This window comes from Molothrus aeneus, chromosome Z, assembly GCF_037042795.1.
Source record: "Molothrus aeneus isolate 106 chromosome Z, BPBGC_Maene_1.0, whole genome shotgun sequence".
Classification (NCBI taxonomy): domain Eukaryota; kingdom Metazoa; phylum Chordata; class Aves; order Passeriformes; family Icteridae; genus Molothrus; species Molothrus aeneus.
Genome location: NC_089680.1, coordinates 69,049,707 through 69,075,605, shown reverse-complemented (window position 1 = coordinate 69,075,605; position 25,899 = coordinate 69,049,707). Strand labels below are relative to the sequence as shown.

Sequence of the window (25,899 nt, the reverse complement as noted above, 5' to 3'; positions counted from 1 at the left end):
AGACCAAACCTAGCTGTGGCTGCTGCCAGGCCCTGAGGTGACCTCAGGAGTCCTGGGGCAGGAGTAGAGGGAACATGCAGTCCCTGGTGCCCTGGACACAACCAGCACCCCCTTCACTGGAGCTGCTCAGCCTGGAGAGGTGAAGGCTGCAGAGAGACCTGAGAGCACCCTGCAGTACCTAAAGGGTCTAAAGAGAGATGGTGAAACTTTGTACCAGGGCAGGCAGTGGCAGAACAAGGGGGAATGGCTTCAAACGGAGATAGTAGGTGAAGAGGGGATATTGGGAATTGTTCCCTGGCAGGGTGGGCAGGCCCTGGCACAGGGTGCCCAGAGCAGCTGGGGCTGCCCCTGCATCCCTGGCACTGCCCAAGGCCAGGCTGGACACTGGGACACTGGGAGGTGTCCCTGACATGGCACAGCTGGCACTGGGAAGGCTTTAAGTTTCCTTCCATGATTCCCCTCAGCACTGGCATCCACCCTCTCATTCCCAACACCCCCTTACTCTCATCCCTTTTCCCTCACCCCTGCCACCTCTATCCCCTCAGCCCCAGACACCCTCTTCCCCTCAGCACCTCACCCCTGGCCCCACATCCTCACACGGCCTCTCTTCTCACCCCGGGCCCTGCTTTCCCCTCAGCCCTAGCCCAGTCTTTCCTTCATCCCAGGTACACCTTAATCCCTCAACCCGGGCTCCCTTTCCCCTCATACCGAGTATCCATTTTCCCTAATCCCGGCAACGCCTTGCCCGTCTCCCCGGGCTCTTTCCCCTCACTCCGGGCTACCTCGTCCCAGGCTCCTTTTTCTCTGGTCCCAGCCTCCCTTTCCCCTCACCCCTGGCCCCCTTTCCCCTCAGCCCGGGCTCCCTTTCCCCTCACCCCGGATTCTTTCCCCTCACTCCGAGCTCCCTTTCCCCTCAGCCCGGGCTCCCTTCCCCTTATCCCGTCACCCCGGGCCCCCTTTCCCCTCAGCCCGGGCTCTTTCCCCTCACCCCGGGCTACCTCGTCCCAGGCTCCTTTTCCTGTCGTCCCAGACTCCATTTCCCCTCAGCCCGGGCTCCCTTTCCCCTCATCCCGGGCTGCCTTCCCCTCATCCCGTCACCCCGGGCCCCCTTTCCCCTCAGCCCGGGCTCCCTTTCCCCTCATCCCGGGCTCTTTCCCCTCACCCCGGGCTACCTCGTCCCAGGCTCCTTTTCCTGTCGTCCCAGACTCCATTTCCCCTCAGCCCGGGCTCCCTTTCCCCTCATCCCGTCACCCCGGGCCCCCTTTCCCCTCAGCCCGTCCCGCCGCCGCGGGAGGCCGGCGGAGGCGATTCCGCCCCATGCCGCGGCGCCGGGTGGGCCGGTCCCGCCCCTGCCTGAGGCGGAGGCGGCGGCGGGCGCTGGCCGCGGTGCCGGGCGGAGCGGGCAGCGTTCCCCCATGGCTGTGTACATGTGCCGGGCCGTGCTGCCGGCCCACGCCGGGCCCCGCGGGGAGCTGGGCGCGGGGCCGCTGCTGCGATGGATGGACGCCGCCGCCTGCCTCGCAGGTACGGCCAGCGGGGCCCGGCCCCTGCTCGTCCGGGAGCGGGAGGGGACAGTCCCAGCCCTGGGGGAGGCTGGAGGGAAGGTGTCATCGAGAGGGCTTTGGAGCGTGCACCGGGCGGAAGGGTGGAAGGGGCCACAGTGGTCATCCTGTCCCGCCTCAGAGCCCGGGACACGGGATCGTACAGACACTGCTGGGACGGGACGGGTGAGCTCCGCTCCACACCCCCTCTGGGCAGTGTGTTCAGTGGTCTCTGAAAAAGTTCTTCATCATAGAATTACAGAATCCCCTGAGCTGGAAGGGGCCCACTGGAACATCCAGTCCCACCCCAGCCCTGCACACACAGCCCAACAATCCCACCCTGGGCATCCGTGGGGTGCTGTCCAAACCCTCCTGGAGCTCTGACAGAGCCTGTTCAGTGCCCCACCACCCTCTGGGGGAAGAACCTTTCCCTCATGTCCACCCTGACACAGCTCCATGTTCAGATGGAACTTCCAGGGCATCATTTTCTGCCCCTTGCCTCATGTTGCATTGCTGGGCACCCCCAAGCAGAGCCTGATCCATGCTCTGACACCTTTTTTGGACATTTGTACATGTCCAAAAGGGATGAAGGGATGAAGGACCCTGTCACTCATCTCTTGCCGAGGCTGAGCAGACCCAGCTTCCCTCATGAGGAGGATGCTCCAGTCCCCCAGTCGTTCTGGTAGCCTGCACTGGACCCACTCCAGGAGCTCCACGTCTCTCTCGAGGAGCCCAGGAGATTTGGGGTCCAGTTAGGAACAGACACCGCGAGGGTGAGGCGTCAGATGGCAGGGGAGAGCGAGGAAGGTGGTGGGAATGTGAGGATGAGGAGAATTTTAAAAAGGAGCAGCAGAAGGGAAGAAAAGAGGTGGTAAAAGATAAGCAAGAGAAGGAAGGAAAGTGCTAATTTAAGATTATTGGCACTTGTGTGCCAAAAAGAAGGAAAGGTGCCACTGTCTTGGCAGGGGATTGGACTAAATGGTCTCCAGAGGACTCTTCCAGCCCTAACTATTCTGGGATTCCGTGGTTCTGTGAAACACAAATCCAGCCAGCGTGCGGAGCACTCCGTGTCTGCCTGTATCTCGCCTTGCAACGCTTCTAAACCCCCTCGCCAGCTCGTACGAGTGACTGGCGAGCGCTGCGAGCGCGGGGGAAGCGCGGCGAGAGCCTGGCGGCGAGCAGCGGTGCCGCGGCATCAGCAGCCGGTGCCGAGCCCGGCTGGCGGCGTGCGGGGTGCCGGGGCGCCGGGCTGCCCGTGCCCGTGCCCGTGCCCGAGCGGGGGTCGCACCCGCATCCCCCGAAAGAAGCACGCCTCCTCTCTCGGGTGTATGAGTGATTCCGTTCCAGCCCTTCGGTGTTCTGACCCTCAGAAGGGAGCACAGGCTGTGCTTTCCGCTCGTTATTTTCAGAGGGAGGTCTTCAGATTTTGATACAAAACCTCTGATTTCTCTGAGCTCCTCGTGTGATGCTCACTAAAAATACGGGGTTGCCGGCGGGTGAGAGCTCTTGCCTGTTGTGCAGTGCTATTTTCCAGGCCTCCTGCTGGTCCCCTCTCTTGCCTCTGTCACTCAGGGCTTTGGAGCAGTGGTTCTCTGTGTTTATACAGCTCCTAGTACATTGCAGATCTACCTTTTGGCTGGAAGCCCTAGGTGCTATGGTCAAATAAATAATATATCATATTAACTTGCTGTAAAACTTAACTATCAGGTGATTAAATATTAACAGTAAATAGGATGTTTACCTGTTCCAGATTAGCTTTCATAATTAATACAAAAAGTGTGTGCTCTTTTTCACAGCCAAATGTACCCCAGGGAGATGACTAACATTTCAAATTTAGGTGAAAATATTTTACAGCAGGTGAATTCTGGTTTTGAATTTTCTAAATCTTGTTTGTGTTTGTTTTTATTTAATTCCTACATTTTTGGTGTAGCACTAAGGGCATGTACTTAGCTGCTTTCCACTGTTGTGACTGCACTAATAAGCTAAGGTTTTTACCTACTAATTAGTAGTTTTTTCTCCTGTATCTCAGAATCCTCAGCTCACATAAAACTTCCCCACTGGATTGCCCTAGCTGATGCTCTTGACATATTGTTTTGAGGGAGAAAGATGAGCTTTCTGTGAGCTTGGTAACACTTTGTGACTCTTTCTGTCATTCAAAATCCTTGTTAAGGCTCTCTTACCAGAATGTTCATTTTTAGAAAAAGACCTTAGGTGGAAGTTTTCAAACTGAGTAAGATAGTTGCTATCATCTAGTCTCGTCTCCTGATGTCACCCATAAATACAAACACACCCTTCACAACAGAATCATGACCAAAAAAATGTAAACTTTAATCTTATTTAGCTTCTCTTTTTTCCTAAGGGGCGCACTGCAGAGTTGCATTTTGGTGCTCACAGGAGGAAGAGGGACCTGCTGCGTGCAGTCCCTGCCTGTCAGGCACCAGCCCACGGGTGAGTAGCTGCCTGCAGGTGCAGAGTGATAACTGTGTGCCCCTGTGTCTCTTTTGAAGCTGAGAAACATGCTGGGGTGTCCTGCGTGACAGCGTCCATGGATGACATTCAGTTTGAAGAGGCTGCCAGGTACAAACCAGCTGACAACAGTCAGATGTTTCCCTTCTGCAGACTCTAATTTGGCAGAGATAAACTGGGGCGTTATAAAATGGGAGAGAGCAGACCTGTGAACTCAGCACAGCCACAGGGCTGAGTCTCAAAACTGCTCTTTTCTACCTGTGATAGCCAGACCCACCCAGAGAGCAGATCCATGTCACAGGGCAGAAATAAACTCTTGTTAACTTCACCTGGCAGTTGAGATGCCTGGTGAGAAACTGATGGCCCAGTGGTCTCTGGCTCTGGGGATTGGCTGCAGGCCACTGCTTATCTCTGTTAAATAAGCAATACTACCTATGAAACTTACTGTTAGCAGTGGTTTTATTGCTGCAAGGTCTCTTTCGGTTCACTTCTTAACATCTTTCTCTTTCAGCTATTTTATAAAAAAGGTAAATGTTTTGCATTCACTGAGCACTGAATTAACTGAGTCTACGGGATAACACAGGACTGAACTTGTTTTACCATTTTTCATGGTGGGATAAAAGACACAGTAAGAGGAAATGGGCCCTTTATTCCTAAACCATACCTTTACAGAAACCTACGGCCATTACTTTGTGGGTTTTGTGTGGTTTTACACAGGGCAATGTAGGAATTAAGGAGTGGTTAGATGGGACAGACCTGGTTGCAGGGAGCAGTGCACATGCAGTTGTTGTGGCTGTGAACACACCAGCACTGGCTGCCAGAGGTGCAGCTGATGGCAGTTAAAAACTGTTCATAAGTGAAAAATAAGCATCCACTCAGACTTGAGAGGGCAGTGCCCATTAGAGTAAGAACTAAAGTCAGTGACAAAGGAGAACACGATCATACTAGTTCTGGAACTCAAAAGATAATTTCTTGGTCTGTTTCACAATATTGAGGTGTTTGTCCTGCCTTGATTTGCTCTGTGTTTTTAATTTTGTCCTTAGAAAAAAATCCTGTATGTAAAAACTAATCAAAGTTAGGGTAATGTTTCCCTTTCAGGTGTAATAGTTCAGAGTTAGGAGCTTCAGAGCACTTTTCTGTCTTGTTTCACGATAGCAGAACAGAGCTTCTGGAATATGATGAAAATACTTTTCCTTCCAAAGTTGTTTCTGAATATTTCTAGTTCTTCTCTCACTTGTAATACCAATATTCCATTTGTAACAAGATTTTCAAGTAGCAATCTTGTAACTGTGAAAGAAATTATTTTATAAATTATTTTTCTCTGCCATGTCATCCACTAACATCCTTCTTGTAGCTTACTGTGCAATTTCCTAAATGTTGCCACATCCAGTTCATTAGACAAATGTCTTGCATAAATAAGAGAGTTCTTGCTTCTCTCTCTGGTAAATTAATGAAATGGTTTTTAAGTAAGTGGATTAAGGTTTATTTACCCAAACCAGGTTACTAAATCTTCTGCAGGGATTAAGTCTTCTGTGTTTATTTCAGCTAAGATGTAAAGAGAAATTGTCACACATCTATATAGTTCAAAACTTAGCTTTATACCATGATAACCTCTTCCTTCTCTTGCAATACACATCAGTTCAGTGTATTACTGAACTGCTGATTTTAAATTGACACATCTGATTTTAAGTTGCATTTATTTAAATGTTGTTAGTGTTCTGTATGTGAATGATAGTCCCTTCATTCTGGTAAATTTCTGACAGTTTTAAGTGGAAGTGTGGTGCTGTGTGACTTGTGCCCCTGCAAATCTGTGGCTCTGAGCACTCTCCTTTTGGGAGGGAGCTGGTGGCTCCTTTAGCTGTGCAGTTGGGAACAATTGCCTTAACAGATCTGCTTTTTCTTTGCAATAAATAATGGAAAAACTTCTGAGATGATTCTGAGCATCATCTGCAGAAGCTAATGAGGGCTGTGCACCTGCAGCTGGTCTTGGTTCTTTGCTCTGACCATTTCCCCTTCCCTACCCACCCAAAGGACTCCACCTGTGTTCTTGGGTGAGAACAAGAAAGAGAAAATTGCTGTGCAGTTTGTTGTTCCTGTCAGGTCCTCTGGAGGAGCAGGCTTCCTATTTCCCATTTCCCATTCTACTTCTGCAGTGGAATATGCAATTTAAGGAAGCCTTTACCTTTAAATGTCCCAACTTAATTCATTTAAGTTAGTAAGTAACGATGATGATGATGATGATGATGATGATGATTATTATATAATGATAATAATAGGAAGAAGAAGAAGAAGAAGAAGAATGGAATAAGAATAAGAATAAGAATAAGAATAAGAATAAGAATAAGAATAAGAATAAGAATAAGAACACGGGGGTAATAACTGTGCAAAATCCTTTGCTGTGAATGTTTTGTCAGTACCCAAGAGCTCTGAGTTACATTTTGCTTCAGTCTTGGCTGTCTTTAGCTCCCCTTTTCCTGCCCCGGGGCTGCTGTTTAGCATTTGTAGCTCAGTTTGAATTCCCTGCAGGCAGTGGCCTGACACCCTTCTGTTTTGGCTGTGGCTCTGCCTTACCCTGCACACTGTGTCCTTTCACTTCCTGCTCACTGGGAAAACTTGAGGGCAAACTGCCTTCCTCCCGCCCTCTCAGCACTGCTTAGGGCTGGGATTCGAGGGGTTTGGAAACAAAGTTTGCTCCTGTTTTCAACATGGAGCAGGTGCTTTAGGAATTCCAGAAGGAAAGAAAATACCTCCTCATTTAAATTTGTTTTGATGACATAATAAGGAGAATTTAAAAGGTAATAAAGAATAAAATAAATAATATAATAAAAAATTAAAATATAATAAAAATAATAGATAATATTATGAGATCACATTAGATAATTAACTAGTAATCCGGAATCTCTATAATTTTTACTAGATAATAAAGTAAAAATTCTGTTTAGTTGTTTTATGTAGGTAAATGGGGAAGAGAGGTTTTCAGAGGGATGAATATTATGAAATCACATTAGATAATTAACTAGTAATCCGGAATCTCTATAATTTTTACTAGATAATAAAGTAAAAATTCTGTTTGGTTGTTTTATGTAGGTAAATGGGGAAGAGAGGTTTTCAGAGGGATGATGTTAGCACAGAAGGGACAAGCAGTCCTGTTCTTGGCCAAGACTTGGAACATGAACTCTGTCCCCATCCTTTAAAGATGCCCAAGAGCACATTTTTCCCTGGGGTTATCTCCCGGTGTGCACACTCCTGTGTGCCAGAGGTGCTGGAGGAGTGTATCTGAGTGCTCCTGCAGCTGCAGGTGCTCAGGGATGTGCGCAGGATGTGCTTGTGAGCAGCAGCCAGAACTCCCTGAGGCTGTACCTGAGCACACCTGCTGCCATTCAGACACCAGCCGAGAGAAAGGATGTTGCCATTAAGGTTGTGCAGTGGCTGCAATTTTATTGACCAAGTGTGACTGGAGAACAATGGTGTTGAATTGAACGCAGTGAAAAATTCACTTTTTTCAGTGGATTTTCAGTGCAGTGTGCAAGACACAGACTGATTAATGCGATATTCTTAATGACTTTTAGAGAGGCAGATTCAAGCCCTTATAAAGCTGCATGTTTGCCTGCTACAAGATCTTACTCTTCTTAACAGGGTTGGACAAATTATTGCCATCAGAACAAAGGTGAACAGAGCATTCAAAACCAGCATGGAGGTAAGAGATCAGCACTCTTTTTTCTAGAGATGTTGAAGGAATAGAGCAGAGGTGGGAGCAGCAGAGGAGCGCAGCATGGGTCCAGGTTTATTTGCTCCAGACATTTGCAGATATCTGGACAATAACAGTGCCTAATGGCACTGCTTTCAGAGTGTTACAGTTGTGTGTATCCTCTGAAATGATCCATGCCAGAGAAGTAACTGGGCCCTGAAGAACTGAAGCCTTTGGCAGGTGTAGTGGGCAGGATGGGAGAGGTGGTGGTGGTCCAGGCCAGATCCACAGAATAGGTGAAGTTCAAAGCATTTTTGAAACTTATGATACAAATGTACATGTCTCAGGTGCACACATGATCTTAATCTTCATACTGCAGTCAGTATGCAATGCCTTGCCTGATCACTTCAAATCAGAGCTGAACTTTGGGAGTGCTTTTTGTGCATTGTGCCTGTGTCCAATTCCCATTATTATTGATGAGAGTGATGCATCTCACAGGTTGTGTATTCCAAAAGTTTCTAAAAATTAGAAAAAAATCAGAATTTTGATGTGTGTCAGGCCTATGCCACAGGATTGAATCCAGTGTTTCACATTCAAGTGTTTGATTGTGCTTTTCACCCCTAAACACACTTTTTTTGAATGTACAGATCTTAGAAACTCATTCAGATGGGGACTCCAAATGCCACGGAAGAAAATGGAAGAAAATATCCATAAAACTACATTTAAGTGTCTTTCCTGTTTTTGTAATTTTACCCTACAAGTGATGCTGAACAAACATAAAACTTGTGGTACTAAAAAGCCTTTCAGAGCTGACTGAATATTGTGATGACAAGAGATGTATCAGTGACTGGAGCAGGTTTTTTACCTTCTCCCTTTAGGTCTAAGGGACTGATAAAAACTGCACTGTATTGTCTCAAACCAGCTGACAATGATGTAAATACCATTTCTGTCTCCTTCCTCCACCATCTTCTTCCTTGTAGGTTGGCATCAAGGTGACAGTACAGGATGTTTTGACTAATGCTGAAAAGATTGTGAGTGTGGCACATGCAACGTATGTGGCCAAACCAGTTGGTGGTGGAAAGGTATTTTTCCTGCTTTCTCCTAAGCCTGGAGTTTCTGTGAAATAACCCAACTTTTCTGGTTATGAAACACAGCAGAAGCAGTGTTTGTTCTGATCAGTGATAGGGAAAAAGCATGAAGTTCAGACTTTATGAGATAGAGACTGGGGGTTTATTTCTAATTTGCTTCTCTGAAATGGTTAGGTTGTTGTTGTTGCTGTCATTGTTATTATTATTATTATTATTATTATTATTATTATTATTATTATTATTATTTCAATTTCTATTTCCATTTCCTTTTGCACATTTGCTCATTATACAGGTGAGCTCTTTGTGAGGGCTACAGTATTGACAGAGGCAAGCAGTGGAAGGGAGATCCTTGTGAGTCTCTCTCTCCTTTTCAGAAATGGATTGCAGGGTGGGCTTTTTTATCCTTCACTTCCCTTCTTGGGGAGGTTGTTCAGACACCACTGCTCAGACACAAGACATTATTTTTAAGCTCACTTCCAATCTAAATTGGTTCTTTGCCATTTATGTTGATTGGTTTTCACGCCAGGGCTGTTTCTTCTCCCCAGTGTTTGGAAATCAGTCATTGCCCTTCACATCACTGTGCCAGACAGGCACAGTCTTTTTAAAAAATTTTCTTGTAGAGAAGGCCAAGCACGCCTCAGACTCTCTTAAAAAAACTCCCTTTGCATGTACAATTCTGCTTTCTTGAATGTGACATCATGGATCTGACTTTCCTGTCTCACTGCATGGGTTATGACAGCACATCTGGCTGTTAAACATCCACTGGAGATTGGCAGAGTCATCCCATGAGCAATTAACACATCCAGTCACTACTGCTCTCTCTTCTGTGAGGATGTGCCACAGATGGGAGAAGAAACAGACTGGAGCAGTTTTACTAAAACTACAGCCCAGCTCTTGTCTCTGAGGGGCTAATGGCTAAATTTCTACCCTGATAGCACTAAAATATTATCAAGAGTTGTTTGTTACTAGTTTGATATCATACTCATAACATAAACCTGTTTACCTTTTGCCTAAATTTCTGGGGAGATTAATTCAGGATTAAATTGGTGATGATTAACTAAGATTAGGCTTAAGACAGGAATGTCCCAGGGGGAGTTTGAGAGTTCAGTTCAAATTCCATGACAAACTAAAATCTCAGAGACATTGAAGAATATTTTTTTTCAAATCCACTTTTCTGAACAACTGTTTCTAAGGTTGTACAGAGAGAATGTCAATATAACCACCATCTCAATTTTTTAACTGGGCCACATGGGAAAATCTAGGAATCTCTTGAGAAGGACTGGAAAGGAGACAATGAATCTGGAGGAGGGTCAGAGGAAAGAGTCAAAGGGTGAGAAACATTAGTGGCTGCACTGCAAGACATAAAATGTTGAATTTGTCTGTGCTGCACTGCTTTGTGCATTATTTTAACGCCTCAGAGGCTAAGCCTTGTAGACAAACCTCACAAGTGATTGCTCAGTGTCACCTGTGGTGTAATTATCCAAACGTAGTGATTTTCTTAAAATTACTGCATTTGGTTTGGATGCAGTTTGTCATTGAACTGAAATACATGGGAATTTGCACTGACGCCCCTGACCAGTGCAACTGAATTTATTTTCTGGTTCAAAAATTCTATCCTCAAACCTTCATATTAAGTTCATCCTTTCCTGTCTTTTTTATTTATTTCTTTTCTTAAATGAGAACTATCTTAAACACTGTGTGCTCTCATGGATGGTTGTATTTATAAGCTAAAAGCACTTCCTCATTGGTTTTAATGAATGATTCTGAAAGGATAATGCAGAATCTCTTGAACTTTATACTGTGTGTTAGTTGTATTATTAAACTTGTCATCTTGGACAGCTGATAGGAAAAAGTTGTAGAAAATGCTGATGCCATTTTAAGTTCAAAGTGCGCTTTGTTACGATTGTGAAATTCCTAATTGTTGTATTTTTTTCCTCTCCATTTGCACAGATTGAGTTAAAACCTGTACAGCTTCTGTCTGCAGAAGACCACCTGGAGCACAGCCTGGCTATTGAGAGGAGAAGAATCCGTCTGGGCTATGTCCAGGTCTTTCAGAAACTGATGCAGGAGAGCAATAAGGAAGGTGATTTCTGTACTCAGCACAGAAGGTGGAACAAACACTCATGGGCAGCTGGAAGGAAGGAAAAAAGCAGGCAAAACATCTCCTTGGGGTTGTGGTACCAGGTAGAAAAGTCTGTGCCAGATTTGTGGATAGAGGTGCCAGAGATGTGCTAGGCAGTTATTCTAACAAAGTGGTATTTCTTTGTCTCTCAGAAATTCGAGATGTAAAAACACAGGGTTGAGGGCCAGGCGTGCATTAAATAGATGTGAAATGCAGATCTTCACGTGGTTCTGTGTGTGAGGTTTCACAGGTCACACAGAACTCAGCAATAAACACAGCAATAAACTTCTGTGACACTAGTTGTGATGTAGACAGCAGCATGACATTCACTCAGGCTTATGGCCATGTCTCTGCCAGAAAGGAAAGGAAGAACTGTGTTTATGCCTTGAGATGATTCCCAACAAGCAGAACTTTCATTACGTGGAGGTCAAGACAGGTTAAAAAGTTAGAAGAACTGAACGAAGAAACAGGTTCTTCTTTATTTATGGTAGTAATTTCTGTTCTTAAAGAAAGTTGTGCTTGTAAGTTGTTGTGTTCCCTCACAAAAGAAATTACTCAGAGCAGTTAGGAAAATATGCTGGTATTTGGAAAATCTGAGCTGTAGCTCCATGTATAAATAACAGGCATTATGTGGTTTTACTGAGGAGCGATTAAACCTGTTATAAACAAGGATCTAACCTTAACAATTTAGTAAGACTTCGTAGAACTGAAGAGTCTTGTTTGGTACAAGAAAACAAGCTATTTGTCTTCATGGTAACTGTCTCACAGGGTACAGTTTAATAACCTGAGTGACAAATCAGAGGTCGATGGGTTTTGTCTCCACTGCCTTTCCTGGAAACTTCTTTGAAGGATATTATTGTAGCACTAATTCACCTCCTTAAGGAGACGGAACAAGCAGAGTGGGAGAAGAGAGGAGAGAACATTGTGTGTAAAGGCTGCTAGGTAGCAGCATATGTACAAATCATACCCTGAAAGTGAGGTTTATTTGACCAGTGGATGTTAGGGAGCACCTTGAGTAGGTCCAAAGGACAAGTTAGTCATATGTTTCCACACACTTACATAATCACAAAGTTAGCTAATTATGCCACAAGTCAAAAGTACAATTCAGGTCAAGCAGCTCCTAGGACAGATAGGCACTTTTTAAATTACTTGATGTAATCTTATGCCCAAACCTTCCTGCAAAACACCACTGAAAAGAATTGAGATTAGAGTGAGGATGCAAGGCTAAACACTTGGAAGTGACATCAGAAATGCTCACTTAATACAAGGTGGTTCAGATCCTCATTTCAGTCATTTCACTCAGGTGTTGTCTCAGGCAATTATAAACTTTGTAACAAGGTGAAATCCTGCTCTAATCTCAATTCAACACACCTGTACAGGTGCCCATCACACACAGTGCACATTCTTTGACGGATATTTGAGTTGGTGCTGAACTGCTCTGACAGCCCCTGAAAGCCAGCACACACTGGGGCTTCAGCTGCTGCTCCCCTGCAGGAACTGCCCCTGGCAAAGGGACACACAACTGCTCCTGACACAGAACAGCCCCTGACAAAATGACACAGAACTGCCCTGACAGAGGGACAGGAACTGCCCCTGACAACAGGAACTGCCCCTGATACGGGGACACAGAACTGCCCCTGACAACAGGAACTGCCCCTGACACAGGAACACAGAACTGCCCCTGGCACAGGAACTGCCCCTGACACAGAACTGCCACTGACACAGGGACACAGAACTGCCCCTGACACAGGAACTGCCCCTGACAACAGGAACACAGAACTGCTCCTGACACAGGTACACAGAACTGCCACTGACAACAGGAACTGCTCCTGACACAGGGACACAGAACTGCCCCTGACACAGGAACACAGAACTGCCCCTGACAGGGATGTGGGGATGTACTGAGGGCTGGCAGCAGCAGCTCCTGGGAGAACAGAGAAAATGTTCAGCTTCTTATTGCTTCCCTTGCAAACCACAAGGCTCTTCTGTGCCTTTCTGTTTGTCTTCTTTTTGCTGAGTCTGAACAAGCTGCTCTCTTCACGGGGTGTGCTTTCTTCTGAAAGCATTCATTGATGCGTTGCTGCTCTGTTTCAGATACTTGTGAAGAGAAAGATGCAGTTTCAACTGAGCATACCCACGTACAGAGCACTGAGCTCGTCCTTCCTCCTCATGCAAACCATCATGGAAACACTTTTGGTGGCCAGATCATGGCTTGGATGCAGACAGTGGCAAGCATTTCAGCAAGGTACTTTCCTACAGCATTGTCTCTGCATGTGGTTCTAAGTTGATGTGCTTTTAATGTTACAGGTTTCACAGGGATTTATTTTATGAAGAATACAGACCCAGGCCTTTGTGACTTGTCTTCCTCCTCACATTACAGGAGGCCTTTGAACTATTTAAGTGGTACATCTCCCACAGCATGCCATGCCACTGAGACTCAGACATTATTCTGTTACACATACAGAGCCTAAGGCAAAAGAGGCTGTGTTACCTTCCTGGGAATCTTTGCAGAAGGCTAACATTGTATACAGGAACAGAAACCTGCTCTCCTTGTGCTTGGTGCAGTGTTTTAGAAACAAAGTTAGTTGTTCAACCAGGATCAAACCAATACTCACCCTGTATCAATTGACACCCGAAAATTAACATCCTGCTAGAACTTAATCTGCAGATCCTCGTGATGCCAGAAGAAAAATAAGTCAGAGAAAAAGGAGCCACATAAACAGGCTCTGTTTTTTGGTGTGTGCACCGAATGGATGCATAACCCTCAGCAAGTCACTTGACCTTTCAGTCCCTCTGACTTGCACATCCTATGGCTTGCAACAATTTTAGCAGTTTAAAGAGCTGGGGCATCTTCAGGTAAAGAGAACAAAATATGTTTTGTGAGGCTGCCTGCCAGTGTGACCCAGGCACATAATCGCTTAATTCCTCTTCCCTGGAGTCAAACCGTTGTTTGTCTCCCTTCCTGTTCCTGGACACTGCACAAAGCTTCTTTGTAAGCAGCACTCAAGTTTCAGTCTGAATTCTCCTTGCATACCGAGTGACCTAATTCACTGCAGGGACGTTAGATGTGTTTTCCCTTTTTATCTTTAATAATTAAATGACTTGTCCATTCATTATTCATATGGTTTTGATTTGTAGCCAGTGGCTGTACTGATAACAACAGATTTTCTGTAGTGGTTGGATAAACAACTTGTTTTAGTAACAACAGAGTGCACTGACCTTACCCCCATGTGCAATTCCAGTGGCTTGAAGGGACTGTTGCAGATTTTTGCCATAATATGACTCAGAACATTTATCTGTTTTCATCTGATAAGTTTTACCTTGTGGGAGTCGCATTTAGATTTTAAAAAGGAAGGGAGACATCAGCAAATGGAGTACTGGACAAATTTTCTTCAAACTAATTAATGTCAAACATGATTACTCATGTTGAGAATTTCAGGAATAATAGCTGCTGTCAGAGGCTGGTTGAAAGCAGAGATGTTGTAGTTTTTGCTTGAGAAGTAACTACTCTCACCATGAACCTTTTGTGAGGCCACTCAGAGTTAGACTCCACCTCTGAAGGTGCCAGGTAAGAGTTTCTATAGCCACAAACTGTGATGGAGGAACTGAAGAGGAGGGATAAGCCTGAAAAACTAAATTTCTAAGGGCATTTTAAAGGTTACTCACTCTCTTTCTCACTTCCCCTCCACCTTTTTTTGGTCAATACATGAGATTGTGCAGATAGCAATAAAACCATTTGAATATTAGTAATATTACCTTGAACTTGATGGATACTTTCTTATTCCTTACATTTTCAATAAAAGCATTCAGGGTGTACTTTTCCAGGAAAGAAATGAATATTTAAGCCTGATTTCTGGTTTGTTCCTCTCCTCATCATTATTGTGTTTGCATCTTTAGAGTGAACATTGTAAATAAAATCAACGCTTAGCATTTTAAATCAGAGGAGCAAATTATTTTAATTTAATTACAAAGTAATTTAAATGTATTAGACTATTGAAGAGATGTACCAGTCAGTTAATTAGCTGCAGATAATTGTGTGCATTTAAAAATACCGGTACATTAGTTTTCAAAGTGCAGTTGAGTTAAAAGCTAGAAGTGCTACAAAACTGTATTTTCAAATTTAGAAAACTTCACCATGGAACAATCTATCCTAGATGTGCACATGGGCTCCTTACTGAGAGCAGTGTGTTGCTAAAAATAAATGTCATATATTGTAAATTGTCCCCTCTTCCTGTGATGCACAGACATCCCAGTAGAAAGTGAGGGGTTTTGAATACATGCAGAACTGATGAAGAAACCTGACTTTTGCCTGCTCCAGAGAGCTTGGAAACAGGATTCTATTTACACAGACTGGTAGCTGTGTGAGGGGTTTTTTATTCTCATTTCATACTAGCAGAAAGCATCTAAAACCAAGCAAAAAGTACAAATACTAAGACTAGTTAACTTGACATGGCATTGCTTGGACATTGTTCCTAGTGCTTGGCCTTTCTGCTCAGGTTTCCTTTAATTGTTTAAAGGCCTTAAGGTCTGGCATTTTTACACTGCTCAGGAGCCTGCTCCCCGTGCAGTCCTACAGAAATTAATGAAACTGTGAGGTAAGTGGTTATTCTGTAGGTAAAGGATTCATGGTCTGGCTTTAGGAGAGGGCGGTCTCAAGCAGTGGGAATGAATTGGTGTTTGTAAAACGTGCTGGAAATGAAGCAGCATGACATAAGTGGCATTATGATGGTTGAAGCTCGAGTTACATGCTCTTGGTAGCATGGAGTAGATCAGTGTAATTTAGTGACCTTGCAGGTCCTGCAAACCCTGTTTCTGTAGTCAGTCACGCCGGCTGTGCTTTTAGCACAACTGTGTGTTTTGGTCTGTCTCTGTGTGTCTGTTTCAGCCGCCTGTGTCGGTCACACCCCATCCTGAAGGCAGTTAACATGTTCAAATTCTGGGGGCCGTCCTTTGTGGGTGACCGCCTGGTCTTCAATGCCATTGTCAACAACACTTTCCACAACAGGTAAAGCTCCTCATTTCTGGTCTCCCTGGGCATCTCCAGCACCAGCCTACGCAGTGTGTTTCATGTTTCATCAGTAGGATTTTCATTAGTGAATTAATTCTTTTTCATTAGAATTAATTATTTTTCAGGTGGGACTTTGAAGCATGTATCTGTATCTGTAATTGCCTATATGTGCCTTTTTTTTTTGTTTCACTTTTATCAGTGGAAGTTTTTTTAAAAAAAAATTATTCTCTGACTTTCATTTTAAAGACCATTTGTCACCAAATCCCACTCCTGCAAATTCAGAGAATAAATATTCCTCTGAAATTCAGGGATTTTCAAGGGCTGAGCTGCTCCCAGAGATTTGACTCTTCAGAAGATGCCAGCTTCTCGCCAGGATCTTCCCATCTTGGCATTTATTGACAGACTGCATTCTATTTCTTGCTTATTTTTGGTAATGCTATTTAGCTACTGCCATCCTTTATTTTATTTCAGAGGTGTGCCTGTCGAGATTGAGTAATTGATTTGCTATGCTACAGAAGGTATTTGATTTAATTATTTACAGAAGGTATTTAATTTGTGCAGGCTTCCTGCGCACCTGCAGGTACTGCAGTCCTCTCCAGCATGTCTCAGGGCTGCCTCTGCACCAGTGGCAGCAGTTCAGTGATTCATTTAAATGTCCTTTCAGCGTGGAGGTTGGTGTCCGTGTGGAGGCTTACAACTGTGAGGAGTGGATCCAGGACCAGCCGCGGCACATTAACAGTGCATTCCTCATTTTCAATGCTTTGGATGACAAAGGGGAGCTGCTCACCTTCCCCAGGGTCAAGCCCACTACTCAGGTGAGCTCTCAGCAGTGGGGTGGTCACCTCAGCCTTGCTGGGGAGGCAAGGACCAAGCAGGGCACTGCAGTGCATCTTCCTGCAGGAGAGAAAAGCTCCAAATGAAATGCTTGCCCTCGAGTGAGAGGTTTGTTATTGTTAGCTTTAGTCTTCCAAACGTGAGAGGCTCTGTGGAGGATCCTCATGACTAGAGATTCTGTGATTGATGGGCAGAGAAGAAAAATCTGATGTGTTTGGAGATTTTTCCACTTGTCTGCGTCTCGTGCAAGTTCCACTGACTGTAGATGAAATTTATGAGTATTCAGTGAATAGTTATTTTTATAAACCCTTAACAAAGGTGAGAAATAGAGTGAATAAAGAAGTCTGTGGGAATCAAATCCCATGACGTGGGTGGGCTTTTCAGTTGCTTTGGCATGGAGATCTCATTTCATGTTTCCCTGAAAGTGGTTCATGAAGCACTTGAAGCAGTTTGAATGCTATTGTTGAATTATTTGCTGTGTTAACACCTGTCACTGTTCCAGTTACAAGAATTTTAGAGAGCCAGTGTAGGCAGAAATGAAATTATTTTTTAACATCAGGATGGGAACCAGACAAATGAATCAAGGTGTCTTATGTACTCACTGGGGCAGTAAGTTTACTACTGCCCACTGCAGGCTGTCCCAAGAGGAGAAACTGACTTTGAAAAATACAATTTCCCTTTGTGCTTTGAAACACCAGATGATGATAAATTAGGTTAATAGTTTATTTGGTGGGTGGCACATTTAGAAAGAGCAGAATGCGTGTGGTGCACTGCCCAGCTGCAACTGCTTTAGGACCAAAGAGCACCTGGAGGATGCTACAATAATGCAACTCTTCTATCACACTGGTTCTTTTTCAAATTGCAGAGAATATTGCTAAGGCAAAAAGTAAAGCACTAGTTTTCCTGGGTTAGCTTGTGGAAAGGCCATTGCACAATTACTCTTTATTTGCTTGTATTTTTGCTCTGGCATATGCCCGTCTGGAATAAATAACTTTTAGTTGCCTTTTTTCAGGCTTTGTTCTAAAATGATGAGATTTGTTGCTCTCTGGTTCATTTTTCATGCAGGATGGTGTGAGGAGGTACCACGGAGCCATTGCCAGGAGGAGGATTCTACTCACCAGGTATAGCTGGGTCACTGGCAGGTCTTGATTTTGAAAACTTAATTTCATAATCCTCTAAATAAAGTAATTGAACTCCCCTTAACATATATATGACTGTTATATGGCTTACATTTACAAATAATTTTCTTTCAGTGGCACTGAAATTGTTAAGAGGCTTCTTGTCTCAAAACTACTTTGCTCTGGAGGTTATTGTGTTTCACTGTCTTTCTTGGAAAGAAAAAGCAGTTATTGCAAACCAAAAATTGATAAAGTACCTCTATTTAGAAGACACTTAAGCCTATAGAAAGTGATTTTTCCTAGCATACACAGACGTGTACAGAACCAGTTTATGCTACTGTGTCTCTTTTTAATTATGTTTTAGAAAATGCATGCTATCTGCTAAAGGAGACAAGCCCTCTGATGCCTGGGAGACAAGCAACCAGGTAATCTGTAGGCGCATAAAAAGCTGTATTTGTGCACCTTTTGGGGTGTGTGAAGCAGCTGTTCAGGCTGTGGCAGTACAGGTGGACCCTCTGAAGTTCTGTGGTAGTCGTGAGGAATGGTTGGATGTGTAACACAGTGAAATGTCTCTTTTAAAAAGAGGGAGTAGATGATTCACTACTGATCTAAGAGTGAGTTCAACAGAAAGGATATAAAATTGTCTTTAAAACACATGCATACCAGTGGTCCCTTAAGGTCTCCTGCAGATTTATCCCTCAATGTCCCCAGGTGTTATAAAATGAATTCTGAATTCATTTTATTATTCTTCAGAATAGGCTGAATTCTCCTGTAGAGGAAGTAGTTTGGGGTTTTGGTTTTTGTCTTTATCCAGCCACAGAATGTCTGAAAAATTGTAGTGAGGAAACCATTTAGTAAGTGCTAAAAGTGGGGGGAGAGATAGCACCAGAGAGATGAACATTGGAGTACAAATAGTACAAATCTGTGGAAAGCGAGGTGAAATCATGTTCATTCTCAGATTCCCTGCACCAAGTGTCTCTGGTTTGGACATGCTGTGTCCATGTCCTGCAGTGAATGGTGTGGAACCTGAATTTAGGTGGATTTATAGATTAATTAAATGTTGTTTCAGTGTCCAGTTTTTGTGGCTAAAGCAGCTTTTTTCCCCCCCTTTCTTTTTTTTCTGCAGAGCAACAAATGTAAATAAGCACACAATGATAAAAATTGCTTGGTTAAGATTTATTTCCTATGAAATCAAAACCTGTCAATAAAGACTCTAAGGCCGTATTCTCTTTATAGAGTGGTTAAATGAGAACTCCATCCACTGTAGCCAAGCATAAAGAATGGCTATATTTGCATTTTCTTTGCTTGTGAGCCTGCTGTGAAAAACAATTGCCGAGATGGACCCAGCTTGGTAGCAAAGAAGAGGTTAATTTTCGAGTAGATTCTAATTGCTTAAGAGGAAAACGGACAAAACCATTAATTCAGTGGTCTGAGAGGTTATCTGTATTGTCTCCCTGGTGGTCAAAGTTGTTCTTCACAGCTTTATAACTGGAGAAGCTGAAAATAGTGTTTTGTTGTCCTTTAATTAAGATTGTTTTGCCAACAGCCATGTGAGTGCATCAGGAAGCCACTGGAAGTGTTTCAATTCAGAAACTACTGAAGTGTGTTTTCACTTACAAGGAAAATAAACATTTGTTTGCAGTTGAAGCATAATGATGGGGAAAAAGAGCACCTAATCTCTGCAATGTTCAGTGAAATGTACCTTTACCCCTCCATTTTCAGACACGTGTCTTGTGTTTCAGGCATATTTGAGTTACAGCAACATAGCTGCACTGACACACCTGGCAGGAAAACCAGGGTGGGACATAACCAAGACTCTGGATAATGTAAGTGCAGAAATGAAATTACAGAAATCTGGAAGCAAAGCACCTCCCTGTTTGTGAAGTGGTGTTACAAACCCAAAATCAGTGAGGACACTTGTGTAAACCTGTTCTAGCAGAGGAAGATGCTGCTAGGAAAAGCAGAAGAAAGTCAAGGGAAAACGGGGTGTTAACCCTGTTGCAGTGCATGTTTTCCAGGAAATGGAGAGACATCTGGCATCTGCCAAGGCTTGGTTTCTGAAATGCGGTTAGTGACTGGCAGTTTACTTCCAGATCGTGTTGATCCAGAGGTGGTTTGGGACAATAAATTATTTTTTCAGTGTTTTGGTCTGACCTCCTGTGCAGTGCAGGCTATGGAACATTGCTTAGTGACTCTTGCATGTAGACAATAAGATACTTAAGTAAGAGCAGATACAAATCATAAGGAATTCCAGGGATGGCAAAGCTGCCAGTGCCATGTGTCGGTTGTTCCAGTGGTTAAATATTTCAGTAAACACTGCTGTGCCAAATAAACAGCAGGCAACTCTGGTGCTGGGAAAAGCAAGCTTGAACCAGCTCCTGGAAACAGGCAGAGACAACAACTGGGGTTGTTCCTCCTGGGGAAGAGAGGGCTTTGGGGAGACCTTGAAGCACCTCCCAGTACCTAAAGCGGGAGGTACAAGAAGTCTGGAGAGGGACAGCACAAGGTGGAATGATCCTAAAGTGCAGATTTGTTCCCTTTTCCCTGCAACTGGAATGACCCCAAGCTGACTTGGCAGTTTTTGAAGGTAAAACATGGCATTCTTGATGTCTTTGACACAAAACCACAAGGCTTGTAAGGCTGCAGAGATAATCCAGCCTTGCCAATGTTCACTTAGCAGAGAGGTGTTTTGACAGCTGCACCTCCTGCTTTGTTTTGTGATTTTTCAAGGCCAGAAGTCTGCTAGAAGAACATTATTCCTGTTCTTTGCCATAGAGAAATATTAATGCAGACCTCCTGTAGATGGTTTTTAAAGCTCTTAAGCATTTAATTTTACACCAAACTTTACTTCAGCAAGGTGCTTGCTGGATTAAGTTGGGGTTTATTTCCTCTTTCAAGATAGGACAATCCAGAGAAATACAAAATCTGTGTTGTTGCAGAAATGCAGAAAAAACAAAAGATTGCTCATTTTTGATGCAGAAAAAGAAAACCAGAACAACAAAACCTCAACAGTGATGATGAACCTTATGAATTTTGCATCACTTAGAAATTAAAATCTGTTAAACTTCTCAGGATTTTGAGAGGCAATAAAGCACATGAATTTGGGAATGAAATCCTCTAATTCTAAACATTCTGTTGTGCCTATCCTCTTCCATTTTATGGGGTTTGTGGGAGGTGACAAACCCTTATTTCTTGTGTGTGCATTGTTATGTACAGGCTATTCCTTTTGAATTCTCTGTTTTGGAGTTTAGGCCTATGAATAGAAATAGACCCAAAATAATCAAGGCAAGATAGTACAGGTGTGGGACAGGAGATGCAAAACTGTGATTTTAAGTAGTTATTCAAAGTAGCATTAGTTCTGGGTGCTCTGCTTCACAGAAGAGAGCAAGGGAGAAAAAGAAGGATCTTTTGGAAAGGGAAGTGCTGGGTTGCTCTTGGGGCAACAGGGTTAAACCAAGGTGTGGCTGATTTGCCTGGACAAAGGCATGTGGCATTTCCCAGGAGCTCCTGAGAAAATCTGCCTGAAGTCCTAAATGTGTAACATATAAGCATCTAAACATTTACAGTAATAATTCTTTGCTTTCAATACATGCTGCCTTATTTTTTTTTTTTTTCCCCAGGTGAAAATCTGGACCCATGAGGAGGGTGCTGTGCTGTCATTCAAGGTGGAGATGCAGGTGAAGGTCCCATCCCACGTGGCCTTCTCCCTGCTGTCCGACTTCAGCCTCCGCCAGCGCTGGGACAGACATTTCCTGTGAGACCCTCTCCTTGTCTGGGGCTCTGAGCCCCCTGGCCACCCCTCTTCCCTGTCACAGACACTCCTGAGAGACCCTGCCCCGTTAGGAACAAAGTGTTGTAAGAGTTTGACATCAAACATTTGTCAAAATACGGGTTTTGGGGGTTTTTTTTTGGTGTAGAAGTAAAGTTTGGTTTGTGCTTAGTCTGGTTCCAAAATACAGAGTGCACTGTGTTTTTCAAAAGAATTGAACACTCTGTATCATTCAAAAGAAGGGATAGGACAGAAGTCATTTTTTTCTTAAATAAGCACAGCTCCAGTCCTAGGCAGGTGTATGTTAAAAGTGACAAAACCCCAAAACTAGTAAAAAAATAAAAAGTTTAAAGTAAGAACTGAGGTGGATATATTGTGCATGCTAGCTTTAAAAATTAGGGAAAAGCTGGACTTCTTCATATTTGTGCTATTGGAGACACTGATGCTCAATTTCACAGTCAAAGTGAGAAATCAAGAAATGGGGTCCTTCAAAATACATATTTTCAAAAAATAACATGTTTGAAAGTTTGTATGATTTGAAACAGGTTTTGGAATGGCTCTAAAAAGTGTTTGAGGTTTTTTATTTACCTTTTATGGTGTAGAATAGTGATTAGAGACAGTGGAATTGAAATTATACTGATTTGATATGGTGAAGCATTTTCAGTTAGTTATTCCATCCTGAAAGATTTTTACCAGAGGGTGGAAGTGGAACCTTAGGGATATTTGAAAATCTACAAACTCTACTGAATTTACAGCTTTTAACAAACAAAACATAAAGAAAATAGTGCTGATGAGGTGTTGCAGAAAACCTGAATGTTTCACTCTCTCTGCCTTGCGGCTGGAACGTGAAAATGAAAGGTCCAGTGTCAGGATGAGCCCGTTTGCACTGAGTTTGCTGGAGCTGCTGTTGCACACACAGGGCCTGAGGGGTGTGCTAAATGTCTTCACAGGACATGTGAGGTCCTGCAGGCTGTGAGTGAAGAGGAGAAGATCTACCACGTCACCTCTGGCCCCACGGCAGGCCACCAGCCCAGGGACTTTGTGATTCTGGTGTCCCAAAGGCAGCCCTGCCAGCCACAGTGAGTATGGCTCTGATTGTAACTCTGAGCACCTTGGGGCCACGGCCTGGAGTGCTGTCACCTTGATCTGTCACTGGGTGACAAAAGGGCATTTTACTTTCTAAGGAGTGAGATTCCTTGGTTGATGCCTGAGTTTGTACAGCCAGATTTGCTTTGCAATGTGAAAGTGCAGTGAAATAAATACAGATCATCACAAATTTTTGGCGTAGACCAGTATTGATTCTCTGATACTGACTCTTTGGGAGTGGTCTACCAGGAGGGCAAATAGGCCAGAATTTCAAATGGGCAAATGGAGAAAAAATACCATGTCCCAGAGAGCCTGTCAGTGGGCTGAAGCACCTAAATGGGAGTTTATTTCTTCTTTGTTTGAAGTGACTTTGTACTCCCATTCCATGTAATTGTAGACTTTTTATTTAGTCAAGGAACTTCTTGAAACCTCACACATTTATTGTATCTGTAAATTCTGCCAAGTCCCTTGCTCAGTTTAACATACCCTGCTTTTTAAAGTTTTATTATTTTTATTAGATCTCCTTTTGTTCTTACATCGTGAAACATGGGCAAATGGAATCTTTTGGTGTATCTTACCCTTCTCTATTCTGTTTCTTTTTTCACATTCAGTAATTCTTCAACTTAGCACTAGAAGGCAGCATTCTGTACTGTGCTTGCCTTCCCCCTCCATGGGGGGATTGAATGAGTTTGGATACCTTTACTGTGGCCACACTGTGAAGCCTTTGGGTAAGGGTTGTTCCCCCATGCAGTAAACGTGGGCTGAGGAGAGCAGGGTTAATTAAAATGAAAAGGTGGGGAATTGTTCTCTGGCTGCCACAGAGGCCTCCTGGACTGGGCTTTGTGCTGATGCCTCACTGAGGCTCAGCAGGGCCCCGGCTTTGAACCAGGATTGTGGAAAATACCTGAGCTCCTCTGCCCTCCCGTGAAAATGACATGATGTAGTCGCTGCCATGAACGTTTTCAACACGAGGAAGGGTGTGATGTGTGGTGTTGTGAGGTCCCCAGGACGAGGTGAGAGATGAGAATTGACTCCATGTTCTCTGAAGGCTGATTTATTATTTTATGATATCATATTAAAAGAAAATTATATACTAAAACTATACTAAAGAAAGAGAAGGGATATATCAGAAGGCTAAACAAGAATGGTAATGAAAGCTTGTGACTGACTCCTCAGAGTCCAACAGAGCTGATGGTGATTGGTCATTAATTAAAAACAATTCACATGTTTGGATAAAACAGTCTCCAGACCACATTCCAGAGGAGCAAAACATGGAGAAGCTGAGGCTTCTCATTCTCCCAGGAGAAGAAATCCTGGCGAAGGGATCTTTCAGAAAATATGACGGTGGCAGTGATGCTTGTTGTCCCTGCTCTTCAGGGAGCCCTACACGGTGGCTGTGAGGTCGGTGACCCTCAGGGCGATGCCCCCACGCCCAGAGTTCTGCAGGAGTGAAATCCTCTGTGCTGGGTTCCAGATCCACAGCAACAGCAGCAGCTCCTGCACTGTGAGTAACCCTGCAGGGCCCAGCTGTGCCCCCTGCCCTGGGGCTGTCACCTCACCTGAGCTGAGACTGCAGAGGGAACAGCCAAATACCTCCAAAAAAGGAGTTCAGTCTGGGTGTGTGGGGTCTGTCTGGCCCAACTTTGACTGTTAGAAATGAACCCTGAAGCCCTGCCCCTCCAGAGTCACTCACTGACTCCTAAAATACGCCCCTAGAGGATGTGCATTGCACTGGTCTCTGGTGGTGTGTCCCTCTTTCCACTGACTACAAAGGGCAAGGAATTAGTTCAAATTGAATTCCTCGCCTGAACCTTCATATGCCAGGAATCACACAATCTGATTCCCATCTCTGGACCCACAGCCAATCTTCTTTGCCATGGGAAGGCTAAAACTTTTCCATTTAATAAAACACATTTATGACAACTTTCAGCAGCTCTTGGTGGCTGCAGTTCCTTTTTTTTGGGCAACAGGTTTGCTCACAAAGCACACATATTTAATATGTTATACATAAGTATTTCTTGCTGAACTGCCCTGTACATTTACCTGCAGATGCTGGAGGGTCTGAGAGCAGTGAGGACATCCAGATCACTGGGATGTTGTAAAAAAGGCATGTTTTTTGCAAATTATTCCCTTCAGTTTCAGAAGTACTGTGTGCTTCTATTCACATCCATGAAAGCTGTGGTACTCATCCAGGCTCTGCAAAAAAAATGGCTAACTTGCAATCCATAGGCTTTTTTGTTTCATTTACTTTTGTTCAAACAGGTGTGTTACTTCAATCAAGTGACATCAGGAGTTATGCCTTACTTAGCTGCAAATCTTACTGGCTCATCAAAATCCATTGAAGACACTGCTTTGGAGTGTATAAAGTTCTTGGAGCTGGAAGACAGCAAGTGCTGAAGTTAAAAGCAGATTTCTGAAGGGACATCTGAAGATTATCAAGCAGTTCTGGCTGAAATTCCTGCCAGGGTGTGGATCATTCTTCTGTAGGTGACTTGCTTCAGATCATGTAGTCAGTATTGGGATTCAGCCTGAAAATACCTGGCACAAGCATTTCCTATCAAACCAAGCTTAGGCCTTAGGCTCTAAATTCAATCTTTAATATAAAAAAGATTAAGGAACAGATTCTGCTTTTGATTGCATTAATGAATTTCATATAAATGGAGGCAGAACTTGGCTCAGTAGAGCTGTAGTTCATAAGATTATTTCACTGTTTTAATGTTACATTAAACAGAGTGGCATCCAGGCAGCTTTAAATACCCCCCCCTGTAATCTGCAGAAACCAGTGCTACTGAGTGGCTTTGCCAGTGCTCTAACCTGGCCGTGCAGGTGCTTGCACACCATTATTTATAAACTGAGTACAGCCCATGTAAATTAGTGTTTGCTAATGTCTGCACTTTAGTACTTGTCCCTTTATCTGTGACTCCCAATAAATTATTGTTTCTGAGGTTACAGACTCACCACAGGTTTCACCCCAGTAGGTGGGGGTGCAGAAGGCTGCCCTGCAGTGCTGGTGGGTTCTGCAGGAGAGCCCTGAGCTGCAGCCTGTGCCAGCTGTGCCAGGCTGGAGAAGCGGACACACAGCAGCAACTCCTGGGTGCACTCCTCCCCAGCAAACACAGGATGGCTCCCGGGCTGTGCTGAGCTGCGTCTGCCCTGCTTGCTGCTCTGTTGGAGCTCAG

At 44.1% G+C, this 25,899-nt stretch overlaps 1 protein-coding gene across 4 annotated transcripts; it reads left to right on the top strand.

Moving 5' to 3' along the window:
* Window positions 1-1,403: 1,403 nt before the first annotated feature.
* ACOT12 (acyl-CoA thioesterase 12) lies at window positions 1,404-25,669 on the top strand. Of its 4 annotated transcripts, XM_066568873.1 has the most exons (15): window positions 1,404-1,524; window positions 4,049-4,118; window positions 7,644-7,704; window positions 8,676-8,777; window positions 10,734-10,866; window positions 13,000-13,150; window positions 15,791-15,910; window positions 16,578-16,728; window positions 17,813-17,868; window positions 18,230-18,290; window positions 19,608-19,691; window positions 21,486-21,619; window positions 22,585-22,713; window positions 24,098-24,224; window positions 24,983-25,669. In XM_066568873.1, the coding sequence occupies exons 1-15, from the start codon at window positions 1,416-1,418 to the stop codon at window positions 25,115-25,117; spliced, it is 1,623 nt and encodes a 540-aa protein (XP_066424970.1). In that variant the 5' UTR covers window positions 1,404-1,415; the 3' UTR covers window positions 25,118-25,669. The 4 variants fall into 4 exon arrangements, with proteins under 4 accessions (XP_066424970.1, XP_066424972.1, XP_066424969.1 ...); XM_066568875.1 differs by lacking the exon at window positions 24,098-24,224 and having other exon boundaries at window positions 24,983-25,109; XM_066568872.1 differs by lacking the exon at window positions 24,983-25,669 and having other exon boundaries at window positions 24,098-24,964.
* Window positions 25,670-25,899: the final 230 nt, after the last annotated feature.